Source organism: Tachysurus fulvidraco, chromosome 7 (assembly GCF_022655615.1).
Source record: "Tachysurus fulvidraco isolate hzauxx_2018 chromosome 7, HZAU_PFXX_2.0, whole genome shotgun sequence".
NCBI lineage: Eukaryota > Metazoa > Chordata > Actinopteri > Siluriformes > Bagridae > Tachysurus > Tachysurus fulvidraco.
In genome coordinates this window covers 2,555,973-2,583,511 of record NC_062524.1, presented here as the reverse complement: position 1 = coordinate 2,583,511, position 27,539 = coordinate 2,555,973, and the positions used below count along the sequence as shown (strand labels likewise).

General features: G+C 40.9%; 2 protein-coding genes across 3 annotated transcripts in view; both read left to right on the top strand.

Annotated features, from left to right (window-relative positions):
* Positions 1 to 27,539, top strand: part of LOC113650479 — a 289,734-nt gene that overhangs the window by 260,956 nt on the left and 1,239 nt on the right. The gene's annotated exons all lie outside the window — the stretch shown is intronic.
* LOC113650499 lies at positions 551 to 25,581 on the top strand. Its single transcript, XM_027158891.2, has 8 exons — positions 551 to 690; positions 6,105 to 6,506; positions 7,108 to 8,746; positions 9,543 to 9,812; positions 12,164 to 12,451; positions 17,981 to 18,259; positions 22,325 to 22,612; positions 23,532 to 25,581. The coding sequence occupies exons 2-8, from the start codon at positions 6,152 to 6,154 to the stop codon at positions 23,791 to 23,793; spliced, it is 3,381 nt and encodes a 1,126-aa protein (XP_027014692.2). The 5' UTR covers positions 551 to 690; positions 6,105 to 6,151; the 3' UTR covers positions 23,794 to 25,581.

Sequence of the window (27,539 nt, the reverse complement as noted above, 5' to 3'; positions counted from 1 at the left end):
GCTTTGGAATGCAGACTTCATTTTAAAACTGGAGTTGCTATAAGAACAATTGGCTATTTATAGGTTTATAAAAGCATGCAAGGAATTTAGCCATTAAATACAGTCATTTGGTCAGATACATTATTCTGCTTCAGTGGCAAGTCAACATCTTGACAAAATATATTAGCATTTGCAAATGTGAATTAACTTATTCTTATGAGCTCCAGCACATATGGGGATAAAGAAAAAGATACAATAGCAAAATAGGCACTAAAACACACTAATGAAGATAAAAATGTAAAGTAAAACATAAATTAAAGGAATAATTAGAGAGGCTATAATTAGGCTCAGGCAGAGTAGTTAGTAAAACAAAAAGTAATAGCATAAAACTTCAGACCAGGGTCTACGACAGCATGTGGCTCGAAAGCTCTAGGAAGAGGAGCAATTAATAAAAAGTTGGCTAAGAAAAATAACTCCAGTAGCATAACAGAATAAATAATTAGGATTTATGTTTCCCCACCAGATATAAACAATGCTTCACTTTTCTGTCCAGTAGGTGGCGGTATATGCACTCATAAGTGGCCAATTTTAACCACCAATTAAAAAGAATTAGAATTAAAAAACTCGCTATGAGGAAAGTTCGAGAACGTTTATGTTCATTTGTGGACGTTTTTACTGAAGTCCAGGAAACCAAACTGATTCACGTTCAAGGTACAAAATATTATTCACTGTAACTACTGGTGTAAAGCTAAACTTTTCGTTTACATTTCCGGGTTTACTTCCGGATATAAATCTATAAAAGCTGCCTTTAACATATAATAGTAACTGTGACTTTCGGTTTCGATCCTTCACTGAAAGCTGTGCACGTTTTCTTTGTTTTATTCTATCCGGGAGTATCATGGCTGATTTATTATTATCATTATTATTATTATTATTATTATTATTATTATTATTATTATTATTATTATTATTATTATTATTATTAAAATAGCACATTTTCACATTTATTCTCTAACCCATTACCCAAAATATATATGTAGCCCAGCTAGGGTTATATTAAATATTATTTCTTTTATTTTCATGTAATGGGGCATTTATGATTGTTTGTGGTTCAAATAATATCATAACTGTGTCTGTTTATATTGATAAAATAATTGTGCACTTCCCCTTTAAGAGTAACTGCATGAATAAGGTTTGTTAGTAATGCACTGTCTCAAAACGTGTCTTTGCGTATCAAGTTTGTTAATTTTTCACCTCTGCGGTACACTGAGAATTATTATGGGATAAAGGGGTTAATTTTAAAACTGCAGATCGATGTGAGAGGTTTTTTTTTTTGTCTCCTGCAAGTTAAGGCTAATATAGGGTAAATAACCACTGGCAAAGTGTGTTAAAGTTCTGTATTTGGCAGACCAACTGTTATTACTACTTTTATTTATTTGATTTGTGTATATAATCTATACTAGAGTAAAGTTTACGAGTTGTTTCTTCTGAGTCTGCTGCACAGAGAATCAGAATCAAAATTAGAATCAGAATCAGGTTTATTGGCCAAGTGTGTTGACACACACAAGGAATTTGGTTCCAGCTGTTTGTGACTCTCAAAAGAACAGATATAAATAACACTATACTATACAAGATAATACAGACTATACACGACTATGCAGATGTGATACAGTAGACATTATGAGTATTAAAATATGAATACAGAATGTATGACTGATCAGTTATGTACATAAAGTGTGTGAAGTGCATGGTGCCAATAATAATATTGTGCAATACTATGCTTTTTGTACAATATATAGCAGCAGTAGTGTGTGTAATATATACAGATGATGTGATGGCTGACAGTTCTGATAATGCAGCACTTATAGATATGAAGCAGTGAATATAATTATGGTGAGTTGTTAATCAGGGGAGTCTTAGTAAGCAAAGTTCTGTAGCGCCTGCCAAAAAGGAGGAGCTGAAAGAGGTTGTGTCCAGGGTGCGAAGGGTCAGTAGTGATTTTTCCTGCCCGGTTTCTGGTTCTTGTGTCATACAAGTCCTGGGGAGTGGGCAGGGGGGCACCAATTATTTTTTCTGTTGTTCTAACCGTGAGTTGCAGTCTGTTTCTGTCCTGTTTTGTTGCTGCACCAAACCAGATGGTGATGGATGTGCACAGGACAGATTCAATGACTGCAGTGTAGAACAGCATCAACAGCTCCTGTGTCAGACCATACAAACTGCCTTAATTGGTGTAGAAAGTAAATCCTCTGCTGGGCCTTTTTAATGATGGAGTTTATGTTGCACTCCCATTTCAGGTCTTGGGAAATGGTAGTGCCCAGAAACTTGAAGGGCACGAGGCTGTTGGATATTGTGAGGGGGAGTAGTGTTGAGGGTTTTTTTCTAAAGTCCACTATCATCTCCACAGTTTTGAGGGTGTTTAGCTCTAGACTGTTCTGACTGCACCATAGCACCAGCCGTTTCACCTCCTGCCGGTATGCAGACTTGTCGCCATCTTGGATGAGACCGGTGAGGGTATCATCTGCAGATTTCAGGAGTTTAACAGTTTGGTCACATGAAGTGTAGTCATTAGTGTAGAGGGAGAATAGAAGTGGGGAGAGGACACATCCGTGAGGAGCGCCAGTGCTGACCTCCCAGTCTCACATGTTGTTTCCTGCCCGTCAGGAAGCTGGTGGTCCTTCCATATGGAAGGGGGTATAGTGAGCTGTAGTTTGGAGTGGAGAATTTCCGGAATTATTGTATTAAAAGCCAAACTGAAGTCAACAAAGAGAATCCGGGCGTATGTCCCTGGGCAGTCCAGATGTTGCAGAATGTAGTGCAGTCCAATGTTGACTGCGCCGTCCACTGATCTGTTTGCACAGTAGGCAAACTGTAGGGATCCAGCATCTGTTTCTTGGGGACCGGTATGATTGTGGAGAGTTTAAAGCAGGAGGGGACTTCACACAGCTTTAGTGATTTGTTGAAGATATGGGTGAAGATAGGAGCCAGTTGGTCAGCACATGCTTTGAGACAGGAGGGGGAGACCCCATCTTTGCCGGGAGCTTTACTTGTCTTCTGTCTCTGAAAGAGCTGTTTCACATCCTTTTCACAAATCGTGAGTGAAACTTAAGTGCTTGGAGGAGTTGTTAATGGGGTTCCCAGAGGTGTGATGTCAGTCAGTGGGCTGGGTTGGATGAGAGGTGTGAAGATGTTGTTCTCAAACCTGCAGTAGAAGGTGTTGAGGTCGTCAGCCAGGTCTTTGTTTGCTTCAGTGGGGGGCGACTCTTTTAGTTTGTGATGTCTTGCAAGGCCTTTCCACACTGATGCAGGGTTGTTATCCGAAAACCTGCTTTTCAGCTTTTCAGAGTAGCTTCTTTTAGCTATTCTGATCTCCGTTGTCCTGGCCAGCTTATACAGAGTTTTGTCCTCCCCTCTGTAGGCATCTTCCTTGGCATGTCGAAGCTTTTTTCAGTTTGGCTGTGAACCATGGCTGTGTACCAGTACACAGTGAAATGAGACAACATTTTTCCAGGACCAAGGTGCTACATAGAACAAAGACAGGGCTAAGGAATTGTAAGTAGTCCTAGATACATAAAGTGCAACTGTGCAACCTGGTGCAAACAGTGCAGGACAGGACAAACAAGACAGACAAGACGATGCAGGACAAAAGACAGTGCAGGACAAAAGACAGTGCAGATAAAGAGTTACAAGACAATACAAAAAGTACAAAAAATACAATACACAAAAGACAATAAACAGAAAAACAGAAACAGTGCAGACCAGTGTGAATACTGTATGTGAATACTGAACGTTCAAACAACATTTGGTGCAGTGATACTATAGAATGAACACAGTTTCTTAGCAGCAGGTCCTTGAGATAATACTGTATATAGAATTGTACAAAAACAGCAAATGACTGAAATATTGTACAATATCTGCAGAACAACTGAAATGTTGGACAGTTTGTATAAGATGAACTAAACAGTGATTAGAGTTCCCCAAGGCAGCCCTGGGTACAGACCGATATGCGTCCTTAAGAATTGTGTACCAATGATCGTGTATTTTTCTCCCTTGGGGGACAATTTATATGCTGTCTGTATTTCGGAAGTTCAAGTGTAAGTTTTGCTCTGTTAAATTCTCCAAGGATAATAATAAGTGAATCCGGTTTAATTCCCGGATTATTATATCCCCCTAATTGAAGGTTAAGGGTAGTGGGCGCTACATAAATTTTAGCTAAAATATAAAAGTCAAGTTACGTCCAATTTTTTAAATTTTGATGCTTTCACACTAAACCATATCTTTGGCTAAACCCCACCTGAATCCTTCACCCCGTGGAACATTTTTAAAATCCAGTTTTATAAGTTTAAACTACTAATACAAGATTTAAACATTTCATTTTATGTAGTCAGTAACATGTGTTATATGACTAAAAAAATCAAAGGAATATGACTTGCAGCTACTGTATTTATACAGTATGAACTGAACCCATGAACTGCACAAGTATGAATACATTCACTCACTCACTCATTTTCTACCGCTTATCCGAACTACCTCGGGTCACGGGGAGCCTGTGCCTATCCCAGGCGTCATTGGGCATCAAGGCAGGATACACCCTGGATGGAGTGCCAACCCATCACAGGGCACACACACACACACACTCTCATTCACTCACACACTACGGACAATTTTCCAGAGATGCCAATCAACCTACCATGCATGTCTTTGGACCGGGGGAAGAAACCGGAGTACCCGGAGGAAACCCCCGAGGCACGGGGAGAACATTACAAACCCTATTTCAAAAAAGTTTGGATGTTGTGTAAAATGGAAATAAAAACAGAATGCAACGATTTGCAAATCTCATAAAACAATATTTGAGAGTTTTTTTGCAATTCTGTTTGTACACCAAACCACCACATGTTGGGGTGCAAAAGCTAATTGGGAAACCCTTGTTAAACTATTGTTGAATATTTGTTTTGCTTAGTTAAAAGCAAGAGGCAATACACCTACCCAGTGGTGTAGTTTAGTTTTTTGTAGTGAGTATACTGTGATTTTTTTCCCCCCTCCCAGCCTCATACGCACCCATCCTAGAGCGACACCCCATAGACACCACCACACTCACTAATGCATAAAATATGCATCTACATGTTATTTAGACCATTATTAAAGACTGCTTATGTGTAATCAACATTCACATTTATTATAAGCAACGAAAGACATTCAGCTGATAAAACCTGTGCTCCAGGTCCCATATTCATATAACATTTAAGGCTAAATGTAATCAGACAGTTAGCAGCACCCACTGACTTTCACAGTAGGAAAAAATCTAGACTATGAAAGTCAGTGGGTGCTGCCAACTGTCTGATTACCAACATTTTTCAAAATATCATCTTTTGTGTTAAACAGAAGAAAGAAACTCATACAGTTTTGGAACAAATTGAGGGTGAGGAAATAACACAATTTCCATTTTTGGGTGAACTTTATACCTTTAAGAGCTACAGTTAGCCTTAAATGTTATGGGACGTGGAGCACAGGTTTTATCAGCTGTCAATTTTCAATGTACATTTAAGAGTGAACAGTAAACATTTGTTCAGTTCTATCTCCTACACTTTTTCACTGCAGAATATTATGGACTGAATGAACTGGTAGTTTACAAAGCTTTCCAAATACATTTGTACTCGGGCTGTGGGTGAAATGTTACCCCGAAGCTGTAGCTTTACGCGCAGGCTTCCGAAAACACTCAGAGTGTAGTTTGAGTCTGCTTTCGTTTCATATCTTCTTTTACGTTAGTTAGTTAATTTCAAATTTGCGCCACAAAACACTGCCAAGCAACTAATTTTCCTCCTTGGTAGGTGACGTCAGATCAGGTCACAGGCCACGGAAGCCCCAATGGTCCAAAAAACGTTAGTGATTCAGACCACTGTCTGTGTTCACAACATAGACGGGGTGAATTTATGAATGAAAGTTCTGTCACAAAACGATATTGTTGCGTATCCTTACGCTTTTTAAGTGGGTATACGGAAATCCTTGGCATTTCCTAGTGGGTGTACGGCATATACCTGCGTATCACGTAGACTACACCACTGCACCTACCCATAAAACCTACAATAAAAATGTACATGTATCAATTACTTCTAATTAATTTTTTTCAGATCATAGCTGGATAAGCTTATGAAGCTGAAGAAATAACAGCATCAATATGGCTTCTTCAAATCAAGATGCCAGTGAATATATAAAAGGTGCTCTTGAAAAACTGGTTGGATGTCTAAAAAACCTGCCTGTTATTGTAGAACAACTTCAAGAACAGAATGTTTTCAATGGCAATGAAGTTAGTGAAATTGAGGCAGAACCAGAAAAGTACAACAAAACCAGGAGGATATTGGACTTGGTCTTAAACAAGGGTGAGAAGGCCTGCTATAACTTTCTCAGAATACTGGATCGTGAGAGGAAATTGGTCTTGCCAAAACCAGATTCTACTAGTCAAACTCCTGATTTACATACATGGATCTCCTGGTTCTCCTTTGGAGATGAGGCTGAAGATGACTACGTTGAAGGTAAGACTGCTTGATTTAAGCAAATTAATAACAAATTAAAAAACTCTGGTATTTCCTATGGTAGGGGTTTAAACTGTAACATCGTCAAACTGCCACTGTTAGGACCTTGAGCAAGGCTCTATCTGTATCGGCTGTATGGCTGAATCTGTACTGTGATAAAGGCTTTAAAATGTTGAGAAGGTAACGAAGATTTGTAGAACCTCACCTGTGCAGATGACAAAAATTTCATCATTGTACCTAAAAAATATCAGGGGTTTATATTGTGTAAATTGTTCTTAGAACTTTTGCCTGATAAAACCAACAAATAGTTTTGCATAGGAAAGTCTGATTTTATTGTCTATACTAAAGCCTCTTACTTGTGCGTAAAACTTGTAATTGAAGCCAAAGCAGTTAAAATTTAGCACAAACTCCGATAAGCTTAATGGTACATTCTATAGTTTTCTGATGTCCCAGTAAATTTGAATTTACTCTATGTTAAATATTGTTAAACGAATGTTAGACCCGTTAACTCATTTTAAAAGTAATTTAATGCTAAATAACTGAATTATTCCCCAAAATATTTTCACTTTTTCTGTGATTATGTTATTATCTGTGATTGTAGGACCTCTCTCATGCCATCAGCTGCAAAAACTTTTGAAGACAAGAGGAAAGCTAGTTCTTAGTCAACAGTGGAGTCAGAGCCTGTGGTTTAATGAAGATGAAGTACATAAGTTTGCCTTTATTCCTCTAGTGTTGGACACAGAGACAGAAAATAATACACCCCGTAATAAAATCACACTGAAGAGCAAGAAATCTAAAATGTTCCGTTTAAAAAAGATGAAGTCCTACATACCAAAGGACACACAGACAAAATCCCCTGAAGATTTAGTGAATAGCAGTGAGAAAAGTATCCTAATAGTAGGAAAACCTGGAATTGGGAAGACGACAGTTGTTCAACAGATGTTACATCACTGGGCAGAGAGAAGTGACAGAAACCTTGACTTCATGTTTTACTTTGATGAAAACACACTGACAAACATCTCAACTACAGAGAGCTTAGAAAATCTTCTACTGAGCAAATATTTAATGTCAAATCCACAGCTTAAAGAAAATGCTGAAGAAATCCTGCAGTATCTACAAGAACATTCTGACAGTGTGACTATTGTTTTTGATGGAATCAGAGATTTTCAGAAGAACACGGTTTTGCTGGAGATCATGGACCATGAACTTCTGCCTGAAGCAAAGATAGTGGTAACATGCAGGCCTGAAGTAGAGTACGAGTTCTCTGACTGGACAACATGTAAAGTTTATGTTAAAGGTTTCAGTGAAGAGTCAATTTATGATTTTTTTAGGAAGATGACAGTTAATGAACCAGAGTTGGTAGACATTGTGATAAACAATCCTGCTCTCTTCAGTCTCTGCCACGTCCCTATGTATGCTTTGATGGTGGCAGCCTGTATTTCATACTACACTTCTGAAGAAGCACAGAAACACTTCACAGCTACTGAGCTGTATGTACGAATATTTCGTCACTGTCTACAGAGACACGGAAATAAGACATTGCTTTATTTAGATGGACACATTAAAGACTGCAGAGACATGGTCCTGTCTTTAGCAGAGAGCGCTTTCAATGCCACCAAGTTAAAAACTATCAACCTGGAGTTTGATTATGATGAGAGAGGCATTTCTGGTGCTTTTCTGAAGATTGTCTCTGTTGTGTCACCAGCATGTGCCAAGACATTTTGTGCATTTTTTCACAACTCAATGCAGGAATTTTTTTCTGCTCTCTGGCTTCTAGAAAAATCAGAAATACTTGATGAGGTTCTCCATCTGTGTCAGAATGAAGACAGTGAACACATGAAACATATAATTCCTTTTCTCTGTGGACTTCGATCACCAACCATCGTTGATCATCTGACGTGTCTCTTTCCATTGAACAAGATCAAGGACAATATTGATGGGTTCTTTGAGAAGGTCTTAAACACTTTCTTTGGTGAACAACCAGATGATGAAAACACTGACATTGCCTTCATATGTCAGTGTCTGTATGAATTACAGGCACCTGAAACCTGCTGCTCATTTCTAGAGAGAATAAACTATCATCTAGTTTTGAGTGATGAACATCTTGACCCTTACACCTGCTGTGCTGTGTCCTATGTAATCAGACAATCCACAAACACAAAGGTTCATCTTGATTTGGAGAACAGTGCTGTGTCCCTCTCAGGGCTGAAGATAATTCTCAAACATTCACATTATCTAAGGTATTATTATTCATATTGTATGCTTTTTGGGTGTAACAATACTAAAAAAACAGTAATCCATACATACAAAGAAAACAAAATATATAAGTTCAGAAATTATGTTGTGTAATTAAATGGAATGTCACTGAAAGACTATTGAACTAAGTCATTGATTTAGTACTTTATACTAAAGCCTTCATAAAGCCTTTTGCTGGTAAAGCCTTTAAATCTTGACGGTTCCATGGACGACTTCTATGAACTGGTCTTTAGTTCTTAACATAGATTTTCTATTAGATTTAAGTCAGGTGATTGGCTGCGCTAATCTAGCCGCTTTATTATCTTTCTCCAAAGCCAATTGAGAGTTTCCTTGCCTGTGTGTTTGGGATCATTGTCTTGCTGAAATGCCCACACTTCTGGATAAATCCCTCTGTATTCAATGGCATCAGTATTTTTTGCAAAAGTCTTGAAAGAGCTTTTTGCTTTTAACCAACATGAGCTGTTTCTTCTGTGACACTTTGGTAATAATTTGGGACTGAACCATCTGATATTACTTTCCACTGACAAGGGGCAGATTATTTTCTAGGTACTGACAGATCTTAGTTGGTGGCTTTTTATGGCTTTTTATGTCATTCCATTTTATTACACATAATTTAATTCCTGAACATTTTTTATTTTCTTTGTAATTATGGATTACCTTGGTTGTCTTACAACTCTAGAAATATATTAAAGGAGAAAAGTGCTGATGTGGTCAATACTTATTTTACCTGCTGTTTTTTTAATATATATTATGATTGTGTATTTTTTTTCCTGTTTCCAGGCATTTCTCAACAACACTAAGTCAGATCTGGACAGTTGCCTTGAAGTGTGAGGAACCTGATTATCTGATAAATCTGCTACAGTTATGTGGGAATGAGATTCACATCCCAATGAGCAGTCAGACAGATGTGCTTGAGCAAGCTGGAAAATTTATAACCCAATATGCAGAACAACCAAATCTCCATCTGCTCTGTGATAAAGACCCACAACAGCTCACAGATCTTCTCTTAAGCACAGTGTTCTCATGGCTGCCACACATCAGCTCTCTCAAGTGAGTAACTCATGAAAAAAGATCTCTGTTATTAAACTTTAGTCAAATAAATGTATTTTAACAAAAAACATCCATGATTATAAAAATTTAATTGTTTAACAACTCATTGATTAGTTTTTAGTTATGAGGAGCCTTTGCTGTACAAGTCCCTGTATATGAGACTTTACATTTACTTTTGAAAAATGAACAGTATTTTACACAAAACTTCTCTATACTAAATACACTGTTATCTGATTTAGCTAGATAATGAATATTAACCTTTTAACTAATGGATCTTAATCCTTTTTCTAACTAGACACTACAAGTCTAGGTCTGATTGACTTACAGATAAATATCTAGATAATTTGATCAGTTATCAAAGTTACTGTGTTCATTACATCATCACTTGCTATATCAGACATGAGGGAAACTCTCACATGTGACTGTACTGATCATCACTAAACAGCATTGTCTGTGTGTGTGTGTGTGTGTGTGTGTGTGTGTGTGTGTGTGTGTGTGTAACTTACCACTGTGATTAGTCAAAAAGTCATGAGACAAACACAAATGCAGGGGAGGCAACTTTAATAAAACTAAAAAAATCCAAATTACTAACAAATTGATGGTCAGAAACACAGCCACAAGTCAGATGATCAGTAAACAGAACAAACTGATCAAGGCAATAAGAAAGGGAGCAGAAACAGTGAACAAAAGACTTGGTACAGTCAGGAACAAAGCAGAAACTGTGTGTGTGTGTGTGTGTGTGTGTGTGTGTGTGTGTGTGTGTGTGTGTGTGTGTGTGTGTGTGTGTGTGCAGTGAAGGAAGTGGAGTCTGGTGCAGCTATGACTGTAGGCTGTGCTGGATTTCTAATGTTATACACACGGGGAAAATCACTGGAGCTGTTAGCATCAGTGTGTAATCACACATCTTTTCCTTATGGAGAAAACTTTACAGTTTATAACAGTGAATTCCTGCTGGATCTGTTCTCACATGTGAAGCCTATTATATCCCACCTTTGTCTAGCTGTATGTGTGGAAGTAACAATTTTTTTTATAAATAAGTCAATTAATAATTTAGGATTTTGAAGAGCACCAGTCCAAGCCATGACACAAAGTGCCTTCAAGATTTTACAATATTATAGAAGCCTTTATTTTGGTCACATATACATTACAGCACATATACTGACTTTGGAGTTTGGGGTCAGAGCACAGGGTCAGCTATGATACAGCATCACTGGAGCAGAGATACTGCAGACATGCTGAGGTCCTGATGAGTAAATTCTGTGTCCTGATCTTCATCTTACAATTTTATTTCACTGCCTGATATCGTCTCATCCATTTACCATCATATTAGTCTTTTATTTTAAATGATCTCTTGTGTTTATCATGGATCTTCAGTAACTCTGATTTCTACCTTTAAGACAAGTGCTTGTGTGTAAAATCAGTGGGCTGTTGTTAACTCATCTCTGCTGTTTATTCAGTAAAAATCTGTTGTAACTTTTACACTAAAGACTGTCTGATGACTAGAAATCACCAAATGAATGTTTAGAACTGATCAAATGTGTAAAATGGTGAACTTTAGGTCATTACACAGTGTTTCAATATAAATTTTATCCATAAAAGATAATCTTGTACAATAAATTATAATCAGATAGATTTGTGAGTCTCAGTGCAGTAATTGTGTTTCCTCCAGCAGTTTACCCAAAGCTTCATTTTGTAAGACAAACATAAACCCCTAAAACCTCCAGTGATGGTCAGCGTGATCCTGTTGTGATTTAGTCTGTTAGGGGTCGTAAGTTCAGGTTCTGGAGGAAGACAAACCACTGTTTAATTTAAACAAATGTTTTAATCTACTGTTATTAAAACTTCCTGAGGTGTCTAGAAATCAAACTACAAAAGTTTAGAAAGTGTCAAATGTGGAAAAAAATATGAACGGCCCCTTTAAGTGACTGATTATTTAAAATATTATTAAAATTTTTACACTCGATTAGAGAACTGCATATAAATCAATTGAGTATTTTCACTGTATTAATTATCCAGGCTGTTGTGCCACTGTTCCCTCCATCACTTTGTGGGATTAAAAAATAAAACAAATACGTTTCAGTAACCAGTATATGAGAGAGTTTGTTCATCTTATGTCAGAGGGGGCGTGGCCAGGAGGGGGCGTTGATTTCTGTAGGGATTCTGTAACTCTTGTAGTTCTAGGATTATTCCAATAATTATAAAATATTAACAAAAGATATTAACAAACAAATATTAACAAACAAAAGTAAGTAAAGTTGAAAAACTTTATTTCTTCTGTATTTTTCTCTCTGTATGTGTGAGAGTTCTCTCTGTGTTTACTGTAATAATGTGAATCTTTCACTTTTCCCCAGGTCTCACTTTACAGACAGAGAGAAAAAGAAGAGATGGAGAAACTTTCTACTGGATTTGTGTCTGCAAACAGCTCTACACCAACCACAAAACATCCAGGAGACAGTGAAGAAAGTGATGCCAGATATTGAAGAATATGAGGAAGATGAAGATTATTATTATGAAGAAGAGAGTGATTTCCTGCTGGATCTGTTCTCACATGTGAAGCAGTATGAGAGTAAAACACACAGGACTGTCCTTCCAGCATTGCTTCCAGTTTACCAGTCACTTCCTGCAGTCAGGTTTAAAGTGTAAGTTGTTATATTTTCTTTAGTTTTTAACCAGAAACAGAAGTCCAGAGTTTATTTCCTGGTGATGGTGCAGACTCTCCATGACAGAATGTGATCACGTGACCATCGTGCTCGCTATAATTGAACTCTATGAGCTGTACAGATGAGGACCTCTGATGTTCAAACACTGCAAATGTATTAGATGTGTCATTAATAGAAAGCTGAGCTCTGTGATGTGATTTGTACATTTCAGGTTCTGCAGGAAGACAAACCACTGTTTAATTTTAATTAATTTAACAATTGATTTAATCAGCTGTTATAAAAATGTCCTGAGGTGTCTATAAATCACCCTACAAGAGTTTAGAAAGTGTCAAATGTGAAAAAAGGTGAACTGCCCCTTTAAGTGACTCTGATTATTTAAAAATCCTGTTATTTAATGTTTTACACTTAAGTAGAAGTACAGAAATCAATTACATGTATTTTATATACACTGTACAATGTATTTATTAATTAATAACAGTTTTGTAACCATAACTATCAGACTGCAGTAAAATCAGGGCTAATAATGAAGAGAACTGGAGAGTAAACGAGACTCTGTTCTTTTCTTCTTTTGGTGGATTTACATCCAGTCTGTTGTGTCAGTGTTCTCTTCATCACTGAGTGGGAGTAAAAAATAAAACAAATATGTTTCAGAAACCAGTATATGGGAGTTTGCTCATCTTATGTCAGAGGGGGCGTGGCCATTAGGGGGCGTGGTTTTCGGTAGGGATTCGGTAGTTCCCCTTTCGGAACTCGAGCCTTGTTGAAACGCTATGGGAACTCCCCTGCGTGACCGCGCTCTGAACCACGTGTATAATCTGACCAATGGGCGTTGGGACGTTATGTCATCGGCGGGTGACGTCGCATAAACAGGAAGCTACAAATGTCTGCTTGTTCAGGTAAGCGCTAGTTTTTCTGATACTGTTTTTCTGATCGAGTGATGGCTAGCAGACAGAGATTCTGTAAATGTGTTTATGCATGTCCTCGTTTAATTTCCGGGAAGGATTCGCATGATCGGTGTGTTGTTTGCTTGGGAGTGGAGCATGCACAATCGGCTCTCGAGGGAGTCGATTGCTCGCATTGTAGTTGCATGGCTATGCGCATTCTTCGCTCTCGGAGCGCGCTCTTTGAGAAGATCTCTCTCCCTCGCGGCTCCGGTCCCGCTCTTGCCGAGGCAAAGTGGTGCCGGCGCTCGTGGGGCTAGCAGGCCGATTTAGCAGCAGGATTGGAGTTGGATGAGTCCTCTCCAGCCTCGTCTGCTGAATCGAGCTCCTGCTCTCGAGGAGAAGCAGGCCCGATGGCTGCTTCTTCTCCCGGCGCAAGCAGCGCGGCATTACATGTCTCTCCCTTCGTGGAAGGAGAGCTAATGGATGCTAGCAAGCCTGTGAGTGCCTCACAGCCTGTGCTGTATGAGGAGCTCCTCGAGGTCGTGACATGAGCCATAGCCAAGCTGGATTTAGATTGGCCGGTGGAACAGCAGAAGCAGCGCGCACCCAGTAAGCTAATGAGCGTTTCCTGCGTCCTGTGTCACTTCCTGGGCGCCGGAGCCTGCCATTTTTTCCCGATCTGCATGCCGAGGTGTCCAGATCCTGGGAAACCCCGCACTCCTACGTGAATGTGGTTGGGGCTAAGGCGTGCGGCTACAGGGCGATGCCTCATGTGGAAGAGATGCTAGCTAGCTCTCTCTCCCCTAGCATAGCATCATCGCTAAAGGCCCCGGTGTTCCCTCCTAAGCAGCTATGTGCTACATTGGCCTTAGTAGGGAAGTCTTATGCGGCAGCAGGCCAGGCAACGGTTTGCCTCCACACCATGGGTGTGTTGCAGGCATACCAGGCTGACCTGCTATGTGATTTGGATGAGGGACTTAGCTCCGGGATCGCTGATATTAAGGAGTTGCGTCGCACTGCCGACTTGACTTTTCGGGCCACGAAACACATGGCGCGGGCCATTGGTCGGTCCATGGCGGCCCTGGTGGCCACAGAAAGGCATTTGTGGCTCGCCTTGTCCAACCTCCCGGACAAGGATCAAGCTGTGCTGTTGGACGCACCAATGGCCGTTTCTGGACTGTTTGGCGACGCTGTGATGGTGGTCGTGAACAAGTTCCAGGAGTCTAAGAAGCAGTCGGCTGCATTTCAGCAGTACCTCCCTCGGCGATCTCATGGGGCTGTTCGGCGGCAGCCCCAGCCTGGTCCTTCCAGGCACCGCGAAGCCCAGAAACAGAACATGGCCACCCGATCTCCGCGGGCGGGGCCTAAGGGCCCAAGGTGGCACTCTACGCCCAAGAAGGAGCAGGATGACCTGAGGGTCACCCTTGCCTCCGACAATCAGGCAGTGGTGCATAGACCCTGCCAGTCTACGGTTGGGGGGACGGGGCACACCTCACGTTACGGTGCCCATCCCTCCACTGCACCACTGGAGTGCCAGGCCGTTGGCCCTGCCACAACATATGCTACAGAGCATGGCCCCCCGCCAGCGGGCACCTCCCTCGACTTCCGCCCAAAGTCTCGGTACGGATGGGGGAGACCCGGTACCTCCCAGGAGGTGTCAACGGCCGCAGTACGTTGCTCCGGCCATTCGGGTCATGGAGGCCGGTCTGCCAGCCCTGCCACAAGATGTGCCTCAGGGCGCAGCTTCCCTCCAGCGGTACGCTCCCCACCTTTCCACCCGAAGGTTTGTTGTGGAGGGGGAGGGTCCGCCGCCTCTCGCGAGGCGTGGTAAGTTGCAGGGCTCGGCCTCAGTGGGTCAGAGGCCAGCCCAGAGGGGCTGGTTCCCTTGAGGAACTTTTTGACAGCTTGGGAGGGGTTGCCAGGAGTCTCCTGGTGGGTCCTGCGGACTATAGAGGACGGTTACACGGTTCAGTTCGCGTCCTCTTCTCCCCGTTTCAACAGGATGTGTCCCACCCTGGCGGGACCCGAGCAGGCTCTGGTCCTGGAACAAGAAGCGTGCAAAATTCTTGAGGAAAGGAGCCATCAAGGTGGTTCCCCCTTGGCTCAAGAGTCAGGCTTCTGCAGCTCGTACTTTGTCGTTTCGAAGAAGGATGGTGGGTTACGTCCCATTCTAGATCTATGCTCCTTGAACAACTCTCTCAGGAGGCTCAGGTTCAGGAAGCTCACCCTCAAGGAGGTCGTGACTCAGATCAGGTCCGGGGACTGGTTCGTCACAATAGATCTGGAGGACGCATGCTTTCATGTTTCCATCCTCCCTGCACATGGGAGGTTCTTGAGGTTTGCTTTCGGGGGCGATGCTTACCAATATCGGGTCCTCCCGTTCTGCCAACGCAGCACTGACCCCGCTGCGGCTCCAGGGCATCCGCATTTTAAACTACATCGTGAAGGGGCTTGGGTTTTGACTAAATGGCAGCAAAAGTGTGCTTTTTCCAGCACAGAGAACCACCTTTTTGGGTGTGGTATGGGACTCGGCCAGGATGCAGGTACGGTCGTCACCTGCTCGGGTTGAAGTCATCCTCACCTCTGTCAGGAGAGTGCGGGAAGGCTGGCCACTCACTGTGAAGCAGTTCCAGAGGCTGCTGGGTCTCATGGCGGCGGCATCCAGCGCAATCCCGCTCGGCCTCCTGCACATGAGGAAGAGCACAGGTGGATCTTTTTGCGACCCAGGAGACCTCGCTCTGTCCCCTCTGGTTCTTTCTCTCTCACCCAGCCCTGTTAGGTATGGATGCCAGGGTACAGTCATGGTCGAGGCTACGCCTGTACGCCTTTCCCCCGAGCGCACTGCTCCCTGGAGTTCTGGAGAGAGTTCGTCAGGATGGAGTCCGTCTCCTCCTGGTAGCACCTCGATGGCCAGGCAAGCCATGGTTTGCAGATCTGGTATCCCTACTCGAGGGCTCTCCGTGGGAAATTCCCCCCAGGAGGGATCTCCTCTCACAGGTGGGCAGAGCCCTGGATCACCACCGCCCAGAGCTTTGGAGGCTGTGGGTGTGGCCCCTGAGGGGGCACGGTTCATTTCGGCTGGTCTCTCTAGTGAGGTAGTAGAGACCCTTCTCCACTCCAGAGCTTCCTCCAGGAGGAGGTTGTACGCCGCACGATGGCGACTGTTCACGTCGTGGTACGAGCGCCATGGCCTGGAACCAGTTAATTGCCTGATCGGCTGTTCTGGAGTTCTTACAGGAACAGTTTGCCGCTGGGTTAACCCCCTCAACCCTGAAGGTTTACGTGTCTGCCATCGCGGCATATAGCACCCCGCCGGCGGGGCAGTTGCTGGGTAGGCACCCACTGGTGACACATTTCCTCTGCGGCGCATGGAGTCTGAGGCCCGGCACGCAACTCAGAGTGCATGTCTGGAATCTGGCAGTTGTGCTGGCGGCTCTATCAGAGCCCCCCTATTAGCCATTGCCCGAAGTGGCCCATAGGTTACTGTCTATTAAGACCACCTTCTTCTTGCCAATTTCCTCCCTAAAGAGGATGGGGGATCTACAGGCCCTGTCTGTGGCCCCATCTCACCTGGAGTTTGCCCCTGGCATGGCCAGAGTGTTTCTCTATCCGAAACCTGGGTACGTACCAAAAGTGCCTTCGGCCCGCTCACGACTTGTCGTGTTGCAGGCATTCTGCCCTTCTCCGTTTACAGCCCCCGAACAGGAGCAACAGAACCGACTGTGTCCAGTGCTAGCACTGGTCACTTACCTCCGCAGGACGAGTCCGTGGAGAAAGTCGGAGCAGCTGCTCGTCTGCTATGGCCCTAATAGGAAAGGTTTCCTGTGCACTAAGCAGACGTTGAGCAGATGGGTAGTGGATGTGATTGTGTCAGCTCACGAGTCCTCTGGCCTTTCCCCACCGCTCGGGGTCTGAGCTCATTCCACCCGGGGTGTGGCGGCATCTATTGCTTGGTCCGCTGGAGTGGCACTCCAAGACATCTGTGATGCTGCGGGTTGGTCCACGCCGCTGACCTTCGTCAGGTTTTATGACCTTGACCTCAGAGCCACCCGGGCTCTTCTGTCCTACGTGCAGGTGCCGAGGCCCTCAATCTCTAAGTAGGGTCTGGTCAGAGTAGCGTGATTGGACACTCGTTCCCATAGAGTTTCTACGCAGCTCGAGTTCTGAAGGGGAACATCTCTAGGTTACGACCGCAACCCGAGTTCCCCGAGGAACGAGATGCTGCATCTCCGTGCCACACTCCTTGCATTCCTGTGGCGCTTACCTTCTCTCGCAGGAGCTAGCTTCTTGTCCATCTCGCAGCCATTTGTAGCTTCCTGTTTATGCAACGTCACCCACCGATGACATCACTTCAGATTATACACGTGGTTCAGAGCGCGGTCACGCAGGGGCATTCCCATAGCATTTCGACGCAGCGTCTCATTCCTTGGGGAACTAGGGTTACGGTCGTAACCTAGAGACGCTCTTGTAGTTCTGGGATTATTCCAATAATTATAAAATATTAACAAAAACAAAAGTAAGTAAAGTGGAAAAACTTTATTTCTTCTGTATTTTTCTCTCTGTATGTGTGAGAGTTCTCTCTCTGTGTTTACTGTAATAATGTGAATCTTTCACTTTTTTCCAGGTCTCACTTTACAGACGAAGAGAAAAAGAAGAGATGGAGAGAATTTCTACTGGATTTGTGTCTGCAAACAGCTCTACACCAACCACAAAACATCAAGGAGACAGTGGAGAAAGTGATGCCAAAAATTGAAAAATATGTGGAATATGAATATAAAGAAGAGAGTGATTTCCTGCTGGATCTGTTCTCACATGTGAAGCAGTATGAGAGTAAAACACACAGCAGTGTCCTTCCAGTATTGCTGACAGTTTACCGGTCACTTCCCGCTGTCAGGTTCAATGAGTAAGTTGTTATATTTCTCAGATCTGTTTTATTGCTCTGTGCTCCACAGCTGATTAAAGCCCTTTTTATAATAGCTGTTGATTTAATATTGTAAACTAAATGTTCTGCTGGTTTATAACTTTAATAATAAATACATTTATAAATTCTTTCAAAAAAATGTGACTTAATAAATAAAGTCTCTGATTTGAGGAAATGATGGAGTGAAACATGCTGAGCTCCGTAACAGAGTCTGAGGCATCATTTTAACCAGAAACAGAAGTCCAGAGTTTATTTCCCGGTGATGGTGCAGACTCTCCATGACAGAATGTGATCTTTATTATGTGATGATTTTATTTTTTTAAACAGAAAACAAAACCACTAAAACCTCCAGTTCTTTGTGATGGTCAGCGTGATCCTGTTGTGTATTAAATGTACTTTATATACACTGTACAATTTATGTGATTTTAAGCTTATTATTATTATTATTCTTAGACAAAAATTTATTTAAAAAAATGCGGCCTTGAGCTTCCGAGCCACATACACCAAATTCGGATATGTCGTAGACCCTGGTCTGAAGTTTATTGGTTCTATTTTTCTAAGCAATCGGAATTCCGGCATTCCCGGTACGGAAGCTCAAAATGGCCTTTTTTCCCATAGACTTCCATTATAAACTTATAACTCGGAAAGTTTTCGAGCGATTTACAACGAACTCGGAACCTTACTCCGGACAAAGTTTTTATTTCAGAGTTCCGACGGAATTTTTGGTTTTCCCCTAGTTGATGGTCGAACATCCCATAGACTTTAATGGGGAATTCCGAAAAGTCCTCTAAGCTCTCACACACACAATACATCCAACATTAAGAATTACATGTACTGTTCTATGCAGTATAATAAGTAGAATCCCATAATGACTGCAGTATTGACATGAAATGTCCAAACCCTCAGTAGCCACTTTTTGCCAAAAGTATTGGCACCCCACCGGGTATTCTGGTGACGTCACGTGTAGCCCCGCCCCCAAAACAAGCGAAATCAAAAATTAAAAAAAAAATTTACACAACATGGACATGTGACATATCAAAACACTCAACACATTAAGGGGAACTGCCCCACGGGTATTCTGGTCATGTCACGTGATGTCACGTGAAAATTAAAAATTTGCACAACATGGACATGTGACACATCAAAACACTCAGCACAATGAGGGGAACTGCCCCACGGGTATTCTGGTCACGTCACGTGACGTCACGTGTAGTCCCACCCCCAAAACAAGCGAAATCAAAAATTTGCACAACATGGACATGTGACATATCAAAACACTCAGCACAATGAGGGGAACTGCCCCACGGGTCACGTCGTCACATGTAGCCCCGCCCCCAAAACAAGCGAAATCAAAAATTTGCACAACATGGACATGTGACACATGACAACACTCAGCACAATTTTTGGACGTGAGGTCACGTGACGTCACGTGAAAATTAAAAATTTGCACAACATGGACATGTGACATATCAAAACACTCAGCACAATGAGGGGAACTACCTCATGGGTATTCGGATCACGTCACATGCTCATGTCTGCTCACCTCCAAAAGTATTGGCACCCTAGCGGTCCAGTAGCTTTCACAATCTTTCTGTCCACTCACCTCCAAAATGCACCGGCCTTTGCGAATACTTGCACCGTCAAAGCCAACATCAAAGTTTGTTGCGACGAACTTTACAAATCTAGTTCTTCTTCTTCTTCTTCTTCTTCGACAAGAATTTATTAAAAAAAATGCGGCCTAGGGCTTTCGAGCCACATGTACCAAATTTGGATATGTCGTAGACCCTGGTCTGAAGTTTGTTGCTCCTATTGTTTAAGCGATCGGAATTCCGGCATTCCCGGTATGGAAGCTCAAATTGGTCTTTTTTCCCATAGACTTCCATTATAAAATTTTGAGGTTTATAACTCGGCAAGTTTTCGAGCCATTTACACCGAACTCGGAGGTTCTTTAGGACCTTACTCCGGACCAAATTTTTTTCCGGAGTTCCGACGGAATTTTCGGTTTTCCCGTAGTCGACGATCGAACATCCCATAGACTTGAATAGGGAATTCCGAAAAGTCCTCTAAGCTCTCACACACACAATACATCCAACATTAAGAATTGCATGTACTCTTCTATGCAGTATAATGAGTAGAATCCCATAATGACTGCAGTATTGACATGAAATGTCCAAACCCTCAGTGGCCACTTTTTGCCAAAAGTATTGGCACCCCACCAGGTATTCTGGTGACGTCACTTGACACCACGTGACGTCACGTGTAGCCCCGCCCCCAAAACAAGCGAAATCAAAAATTTGCACAAGATGGGCATGTGACATATCAAAACACTCAGCACAATGAGGGGACCTGCCCCACGGGTATTCTGGTCATGTGACGTCCCGTGAAAATTAAAAATTTGCACAACATGGACATGTGACATATCAAAACACTCAGCACAATGAGGGGAACTACCTCACAGGTATTCGGATCATGTCACATGCTCATGTCCGCTCACCTCCAAAAGTATTGGCACCCTAGCGGTCCAGTAGCTTTCACAATCTTTCTGTCTACTCGCCTCCAAAATGCACCGGCCTTTGCGAATACTTGCACCGTCAAAGCCTACATCAAAGTTTGTCGTGACAAACTTTACAAATCTAGTTATTATTATTATTATTTTTATTTATTTATTTATTAATAAGAGTTTTGTAACCATAAATATCAGACTACAGTAAAATCAGGGTTAATAATGAAGAGAACTGGAAAGTAAACAAGATTCTGTTCTTTTCTTCTTTTGGTAGATTTACATCCAGTCTGTTGTGTCAGTGTTCTCTTCATCACTGAGTGGGAGTAAAAAATAAAACAAATACAGGGCTCTCAAGTTTTGAAGACAGGCAGGAGTGACATATTTTTAATATATCTAGGACCCCTCCCCCACATCAACAATAACAACAACAAAAAAAGACAATTAATGACATAAAACCTTCCAAAACTTAATATTTTAATTAAACAAAACATATGAAATTATACAATATAGTGATGGTGGTTAGTAGCCTTATTTTTCTGAGATTTAATTCATGATAAATTCATTATTTTATAAAATGTCATAAAGCCGGGGCCTCCTGTCACCATCTCAGGGCCCCCAGTTTGAGAACCACTGGCCTGGACTACTTGTTCTGAGCAGGTGTTGTCAGTGAACCGGCTGTAAAACTGTTGGCTAAGTTACAGACAGTCATGAAAAACTGATGCTGATTATCTGGGAAACGTCTCTAACAGCAGTCACAATGTCATTGTTTGTGTCAAACAAGTTGTGAATTTGTTGTAACATTAAAACAGGAGATCATGACTTACTCTGTACTTAAAGTCATGCTCTCCTGTTGTAACATTAAAACAGGAGATCATGACTTACTCTGTACTTAAAGTCATGCTCACAGCTCCAGTGGTTTTCTCTGTGGGTGAACGAGGATGATGATGAACAATTCCAGGATCTGCTTTTTTTTCAATGGTTGTTGCATTTAATCTTACCCAGATACATAGTGCTATTTTCTGATTGGCTATTGTGTAGCCTCTATATTTGATTGGCTGATAAGTGTCAGGCTTGACTAAGAACTCCAGGGGAGACGCGCTTGATTCCTGCCCGGTTCCATAGAGACAGCGGTGCAGACTGATACATTTTGAGCGCTGCCGCATATTAAATATATGATAAATAGTACGTTTTTCTGCGTGAGAAATACGATGTGTGGTGGGAGAGTGTGATAAAAGACCCAAATGAGTGACTGTCACGCTCAATGTGTGATAATTGAGAGCCCTGCAAATACATTTCGGTACCCAGTATATGAGAGAGTTTGTTCATCTTATGTCAGAGGGGTGTGGCCAGGAGGCGGCGTGGTTTTCTGTGGGGATTTTGTAGCTCTTGTAGTTCTAGGATTATTCCAATAATTATAAAATATTAACAAAAAACAAAAGTAAGTAAAGTGGAAAAACTTTATTTCTTCTGTATTTTTCTCTCTGTATGTGTGAGAGTTCTCTCTGTGTTTAATGTAATAATGTGAATCTTTCACTTTTCTCCAGCTTTTACTTTACAGACAGAGAGAAAAAGAAGAGATGGAGAAACTTTCTACTGGATTTGTGTCTGCAAACAGCTCTACACCAACCACAAAACATCCAGGAGACACTGAAGAAAGTGATGCCAGATATTGAAGAATATGAGGAAGATGAAGATTATTATTATGAAGAAGAGAGTGATTTCCTGCTGGATCTGTTCTCACATGTGAAGCAGTATGAGAGTGAAACACACAGGACTGTCCTTCCAGTATTGCTGCCAGTTTACCGGTCACTTCCTGCTGTCAGTTTTGAAGAGTAAGTTATTATATTTCTCAGATCTGTTTTATTGCTCTGTGCTCCACAGCTGATTAAAGCCCTGTTTATAATTGCTGTCAGTTTAATATTGTAAACTAAATGTTCTGCTGGTTCATAACTTTAAGAAATACATTTATAAATTCTTCCAAAAAATGTAAATGAATAAATAAAGTCTCTGATTTGGGGAAATGATGGAGTGAAACATGCTGAGCTCCGTAACAGAGTCTGAGGCATCATTTTAACCAGAAACAGAAGTCCAGAGTTTATTTCCCGGTGATGGTGCAGACTCTCCATGACAGAATGTGATCTTTATTATGTGATGATTTTATTTTTTTAAACAGAAAACAAAACCACTAAAACCTCCAGTTCTTTGTGATGGTCAGCGTGATCCTGTTGTGTATTAAATGTACTTTATATACACTGTACAATTTATTATTATTATTATTATTATTATTATTATTATTATTATTATTTAAATTAATAACAGTTTTTTAATGATAACTATCAGACTGCAGTAAAATCAGGGTTAATAATGAAGAGAACTGGAGAGTAAACGAGACTCTGTTCTTTTCTTCTTTTGGTGGATTTACATCCAGTCTGTTGTGTCAGTGTTCTCTTCATCACTGAGTGGGATTAAAAAATAAAACAAATACGTTTCAGTAACCAGTATATGAGACTTTGTTCATCTTATGTCAGAGGGGGTGTGGCCAGGAGGGGGCGTGGCCAGGAGGGGCGTGTCTTTCTGTGGGGATTCTGTAGCTCTTTTAGTTCTAGGATTATTCCAATAATTATAAAATATTAACAAAAACAAAAGTAAGTAAAGTGGAAAAACTTTATTTCTTCTGTATTTTTCTCTCTGTATATGTGAGAGTTCTCTCTGTGTTTACTGTAATAATGTGAAGCTTTCACTTTTCTCCAGGTCTCACTTTACAGATGGAGAGAAAGAAAAGAGATGGAGAGAATTTCTACTGGATTTGTGTCTGCAAACAGCTCTACACCAACCACAAAACATCCAGGAGACAGTGGAGAAAGTGATGACAGAGATTGAAGAATATGAGGACGATGAATATGAAGAAGAGAGTGAATTCTTGCTGGATCTGTTTGTGTGTCTGTGTGTGTGTGTGTGTTTATGTGCTTGTGTGTGTATGTGTGTATGTGTGTTTGTAACTTTACCACTGTGATTAGAAGGTACACAGCAAAAAGTGCAGTGTTGAATTAACTCTCAAACAGTTGATTTTAACACTTTTTCAGAATTTATGTAGCTCCACACGCTCTAGCGTTAAATGAACACTTTAAGACAGTTAAACATTTTACACTGTGCCACAGTTCATTATTTGACTCTGAAAAAGTGTTAAAATGACACTAAAAGTGATTCAGATAAAGACTGTTCTGAGTTGTGTGTTTTAGGAGGTTAGAATTAGTTTCACTCTGTAAAGCCTCAAAAGAGCTTTGAAGATCAAATATCTTACAAACTGTAATATCTGACATTTGTATAAAACACCTTTCCTCACTTCAGTGTACTCTGAATGCATGAAGATGTTCTCCAAAATTCTCTGTAAATAGTTTGTTTGCCAAAATATGAATGCAGTTATTAATCAAAAGTTTATCACGTATTTAACAGCAGACTGGAATTTTACTTTCCATTGCACTGCAAACAACACGTCCAGCTCTATATTCTAAACCAGTGGTTCCCAACCCCCGGTCCAAGTGGACCAAATGGTACCGGGCCGCCCAAGGAACATTAAATTATTCCCATTTTATTTACTGTGGTGTATTTCTCTCGGGTTTGTGCGACTTTCCATGGACGAGAGGTTAACCGGGAGCTGAGAGACATCACCTAAAGCCGCACCAATGCTGCGCATGTGCAAAATATCATGATCTCGGGCCGGGTTTAGGTGACGTCTGGAGCTGAGTGGCTGCAAGCGGCAGTGTGTATCGCTATGCTCTCTGTTCACCGGTACTTTGTCATGTTTAACAGTGCTTGGTGTACGTGTATATTGTGTTTGCTCAAATTTAACCCACAAATGAGCAAAAATGAGCAGGAAACAGACGTCGTTAGAAAGTTAGAAACTCTGCCGGTGTTCTGGATTAAAGTCATGGCTGAATACCCTGAGATTGTCACCACATCACTTAAATCCCTATTGCCATTTCCGACATGCCATCTGTGTGAAGCGGGATTTTCTGCAGTGGCGGCAACCAAAACAAAACAACGGAATAAACTGGACATAAGCGACACACTTCGGGTGTCATTGTCTCCTATTACCCCAGATGGAACCGTCTCGTTGCAAAGAAACAAGCTCAGGGTTCTCATTGATTTAGCGTTGTAGTGAGTTAAAAGGCATGTTTAAATACAATTAAATTAAAATTATTAATTTTAATTTAATTGTATAGCCTCCACCCCCCACCCCCACCGGGCCGCGGTAAAATGATCAAACATTGACCGGTCCGCGGCAAAAAAAAGGTTGGGGACCACTGTTCTAAACCATCAACTGTAACCCAGCTGGCTGATAAAACATCTTTAGACATTTCACTGGTTTGATTTCTGACCACATTCTCTTCTGTGATTGAAAAAGGGACTTTGAACCTGTTTGGCTTAAAAAGAGTGAAAAAGTATTGGCCCCCATATTTTTTTTGCACGTTTGTCACACTTTAATGTTTCAGATCATCAAACAAATTTAAATATTAGTCAAAGATAACACAACATGCAGTTTTAAAATGAAGGTTTTTATTATTAAGGGAAAACAAAATCCAAACCCACATGGCCCTGTGTAAAAAAGTGTTTGCCCCCTAAACCTAATAACTGGTTGGACATTAACATTAAAGTTTTACAAACGTGTAAAAAATAAAAAAATCAGGAAGGGGCAAACACTTTTTCACACCACTGTAGATTAATTCAGAACCAATATAATGACCTACAGATGAGCAATGATCACATTGCAGACATGACAGTAAATTGCATCGTCCTTTTATTATTTTTCTCTGATTACTTAATTACCCTTCTGTTTTTCCTGAGGACAGTTTGACCCCATCTGGAAACGTAATGTGTCATAACTTGGGTTTTCTTCCACACATTTACATGAAATTTACCAGGATTGTTCCGAATTATGAACTTTGCTAGTAAAATTAATTTTGTCTATTTTCCTTGAACTATGTGTTTGTAACAATAAACATTTTGCATTTTTTTTCCTCCAGGTCAATTTGACCCTGACACATTTAGTGGGGCAATAGGTCACACTTTTGCTCTTTTCAGCGCAATGAATATACATACAGACAGAAAAATGCACACACAAAATTTCCACTAACACACACACACCCAAAACACACTCACACACCACACACACACACAGACACACATGCACACACACAGACACAAACACACAAATAGGCCATTGCATTTCATTAGTCCATAAAAAACCTACATATTTGTATTATTTGTATTGTACATATTTGTATTGTATTGACATATTTCACACTTTTGATATGCCTTTGCCTAGCAGAGGGTAAAATATGATCTACCGAAAAGATGCTACACACACACACACACACACACACACACACACACACACACACACACACACACACACACACACACACACAAGCATTGGGCAGTGCAATTCATTAGGCCTCCAGAACAAAACAAAATCTACTCATTTGTAAATATTTCACACTTGTTATATGCATTTGTCCAGCTGGGGGCAAAATCGGATCTACCAACAAGCTTCACACACAAATCCTTCCCCCCCCCCATACACACACACACACACACACACACACACACACACACGCACACTCAAGCATTGGGCATTGCATTTCACTGGGCCACCAAAAAAAATCATTTGTAAATATTTCACACCTGTTATATGAATTTGTTCAGCTGGGGGCAATATCTTCTCTTCCACCAACAAGCTTTACACACACATACACACAGGCAAGTTGTGTTTTAAGATTCAAATCATATTTGTTTCCTCTATCTTATTTATGAATGTAGTTGCATCAGTCAGCTTTGAGCTGTGGATGTTTGACATAGTGGGTATCCAAAATGATATTAAATAATTTCTGCTTATTTTACTTAAAAACATGGCATAATTTCATGAGGTTGATGTTTATAAATTAAATATAATAAAAAGCATAAGAGGTGTAAAAGGAAGTTTTATACTATTCATCAAGAAATTATGCCATGTTTTTGAGTGATGTGTGTGTGTGTGTGTGTGTGTGTGTGTGTGTGTGTGTGTGTGTGTGTGTGTGTGTGTGTGTGTTTGTGTGTGTAATGACATCTGGAGGGCAATATAGACATTACAAGTGCAAAATGTTCACAAATATAAGGCTGATCACACAGAATGGTGATAATTTATCATTTTTGATTTATAAGCATTCAAGTCAATTTGACCTGAAAAAAAATAGGGTTTATTATTTACTGACATTAAAAATGGTCAAAATGGTTTCAAAACAATCTCCTGGCTTTGAAATATACCAGCCTGTAATTGTGCATCAACTTTTGTGCCTCTATAGTAAATATAATTCAAAATTTCTGTTTCTGTTTTACTATAAAAATGAGTCATTTTTGTATATAAATAAGGTTTATATTAATTGTTTTTGCAAAAATATGTTAATATTTTGGAAACAATTTAGACTAAAAAGGTGAAAAAAGGCTATCATATATACTTCATTTTTTATAAGCAGTAAAAACAGACAAGGTCAGGTTGACTTGGTGCTCATAATTTGCATAGGAATGCAGGAAGGGTAAACAGGAGGGTTAAGTGAAATTATTTGCTATTTTGCACAAGCCTCAGTAAACAGTGTCAGGTGATGCTCCTGTCCATGGCTACAAGAAGAAACTGTTCATTTTTATCTTCCTTGATATGAACAGACTGATAGTCTGATGTTCTCTACACTAGCTGAATATTTATTTTATTAAATATTTACTTTA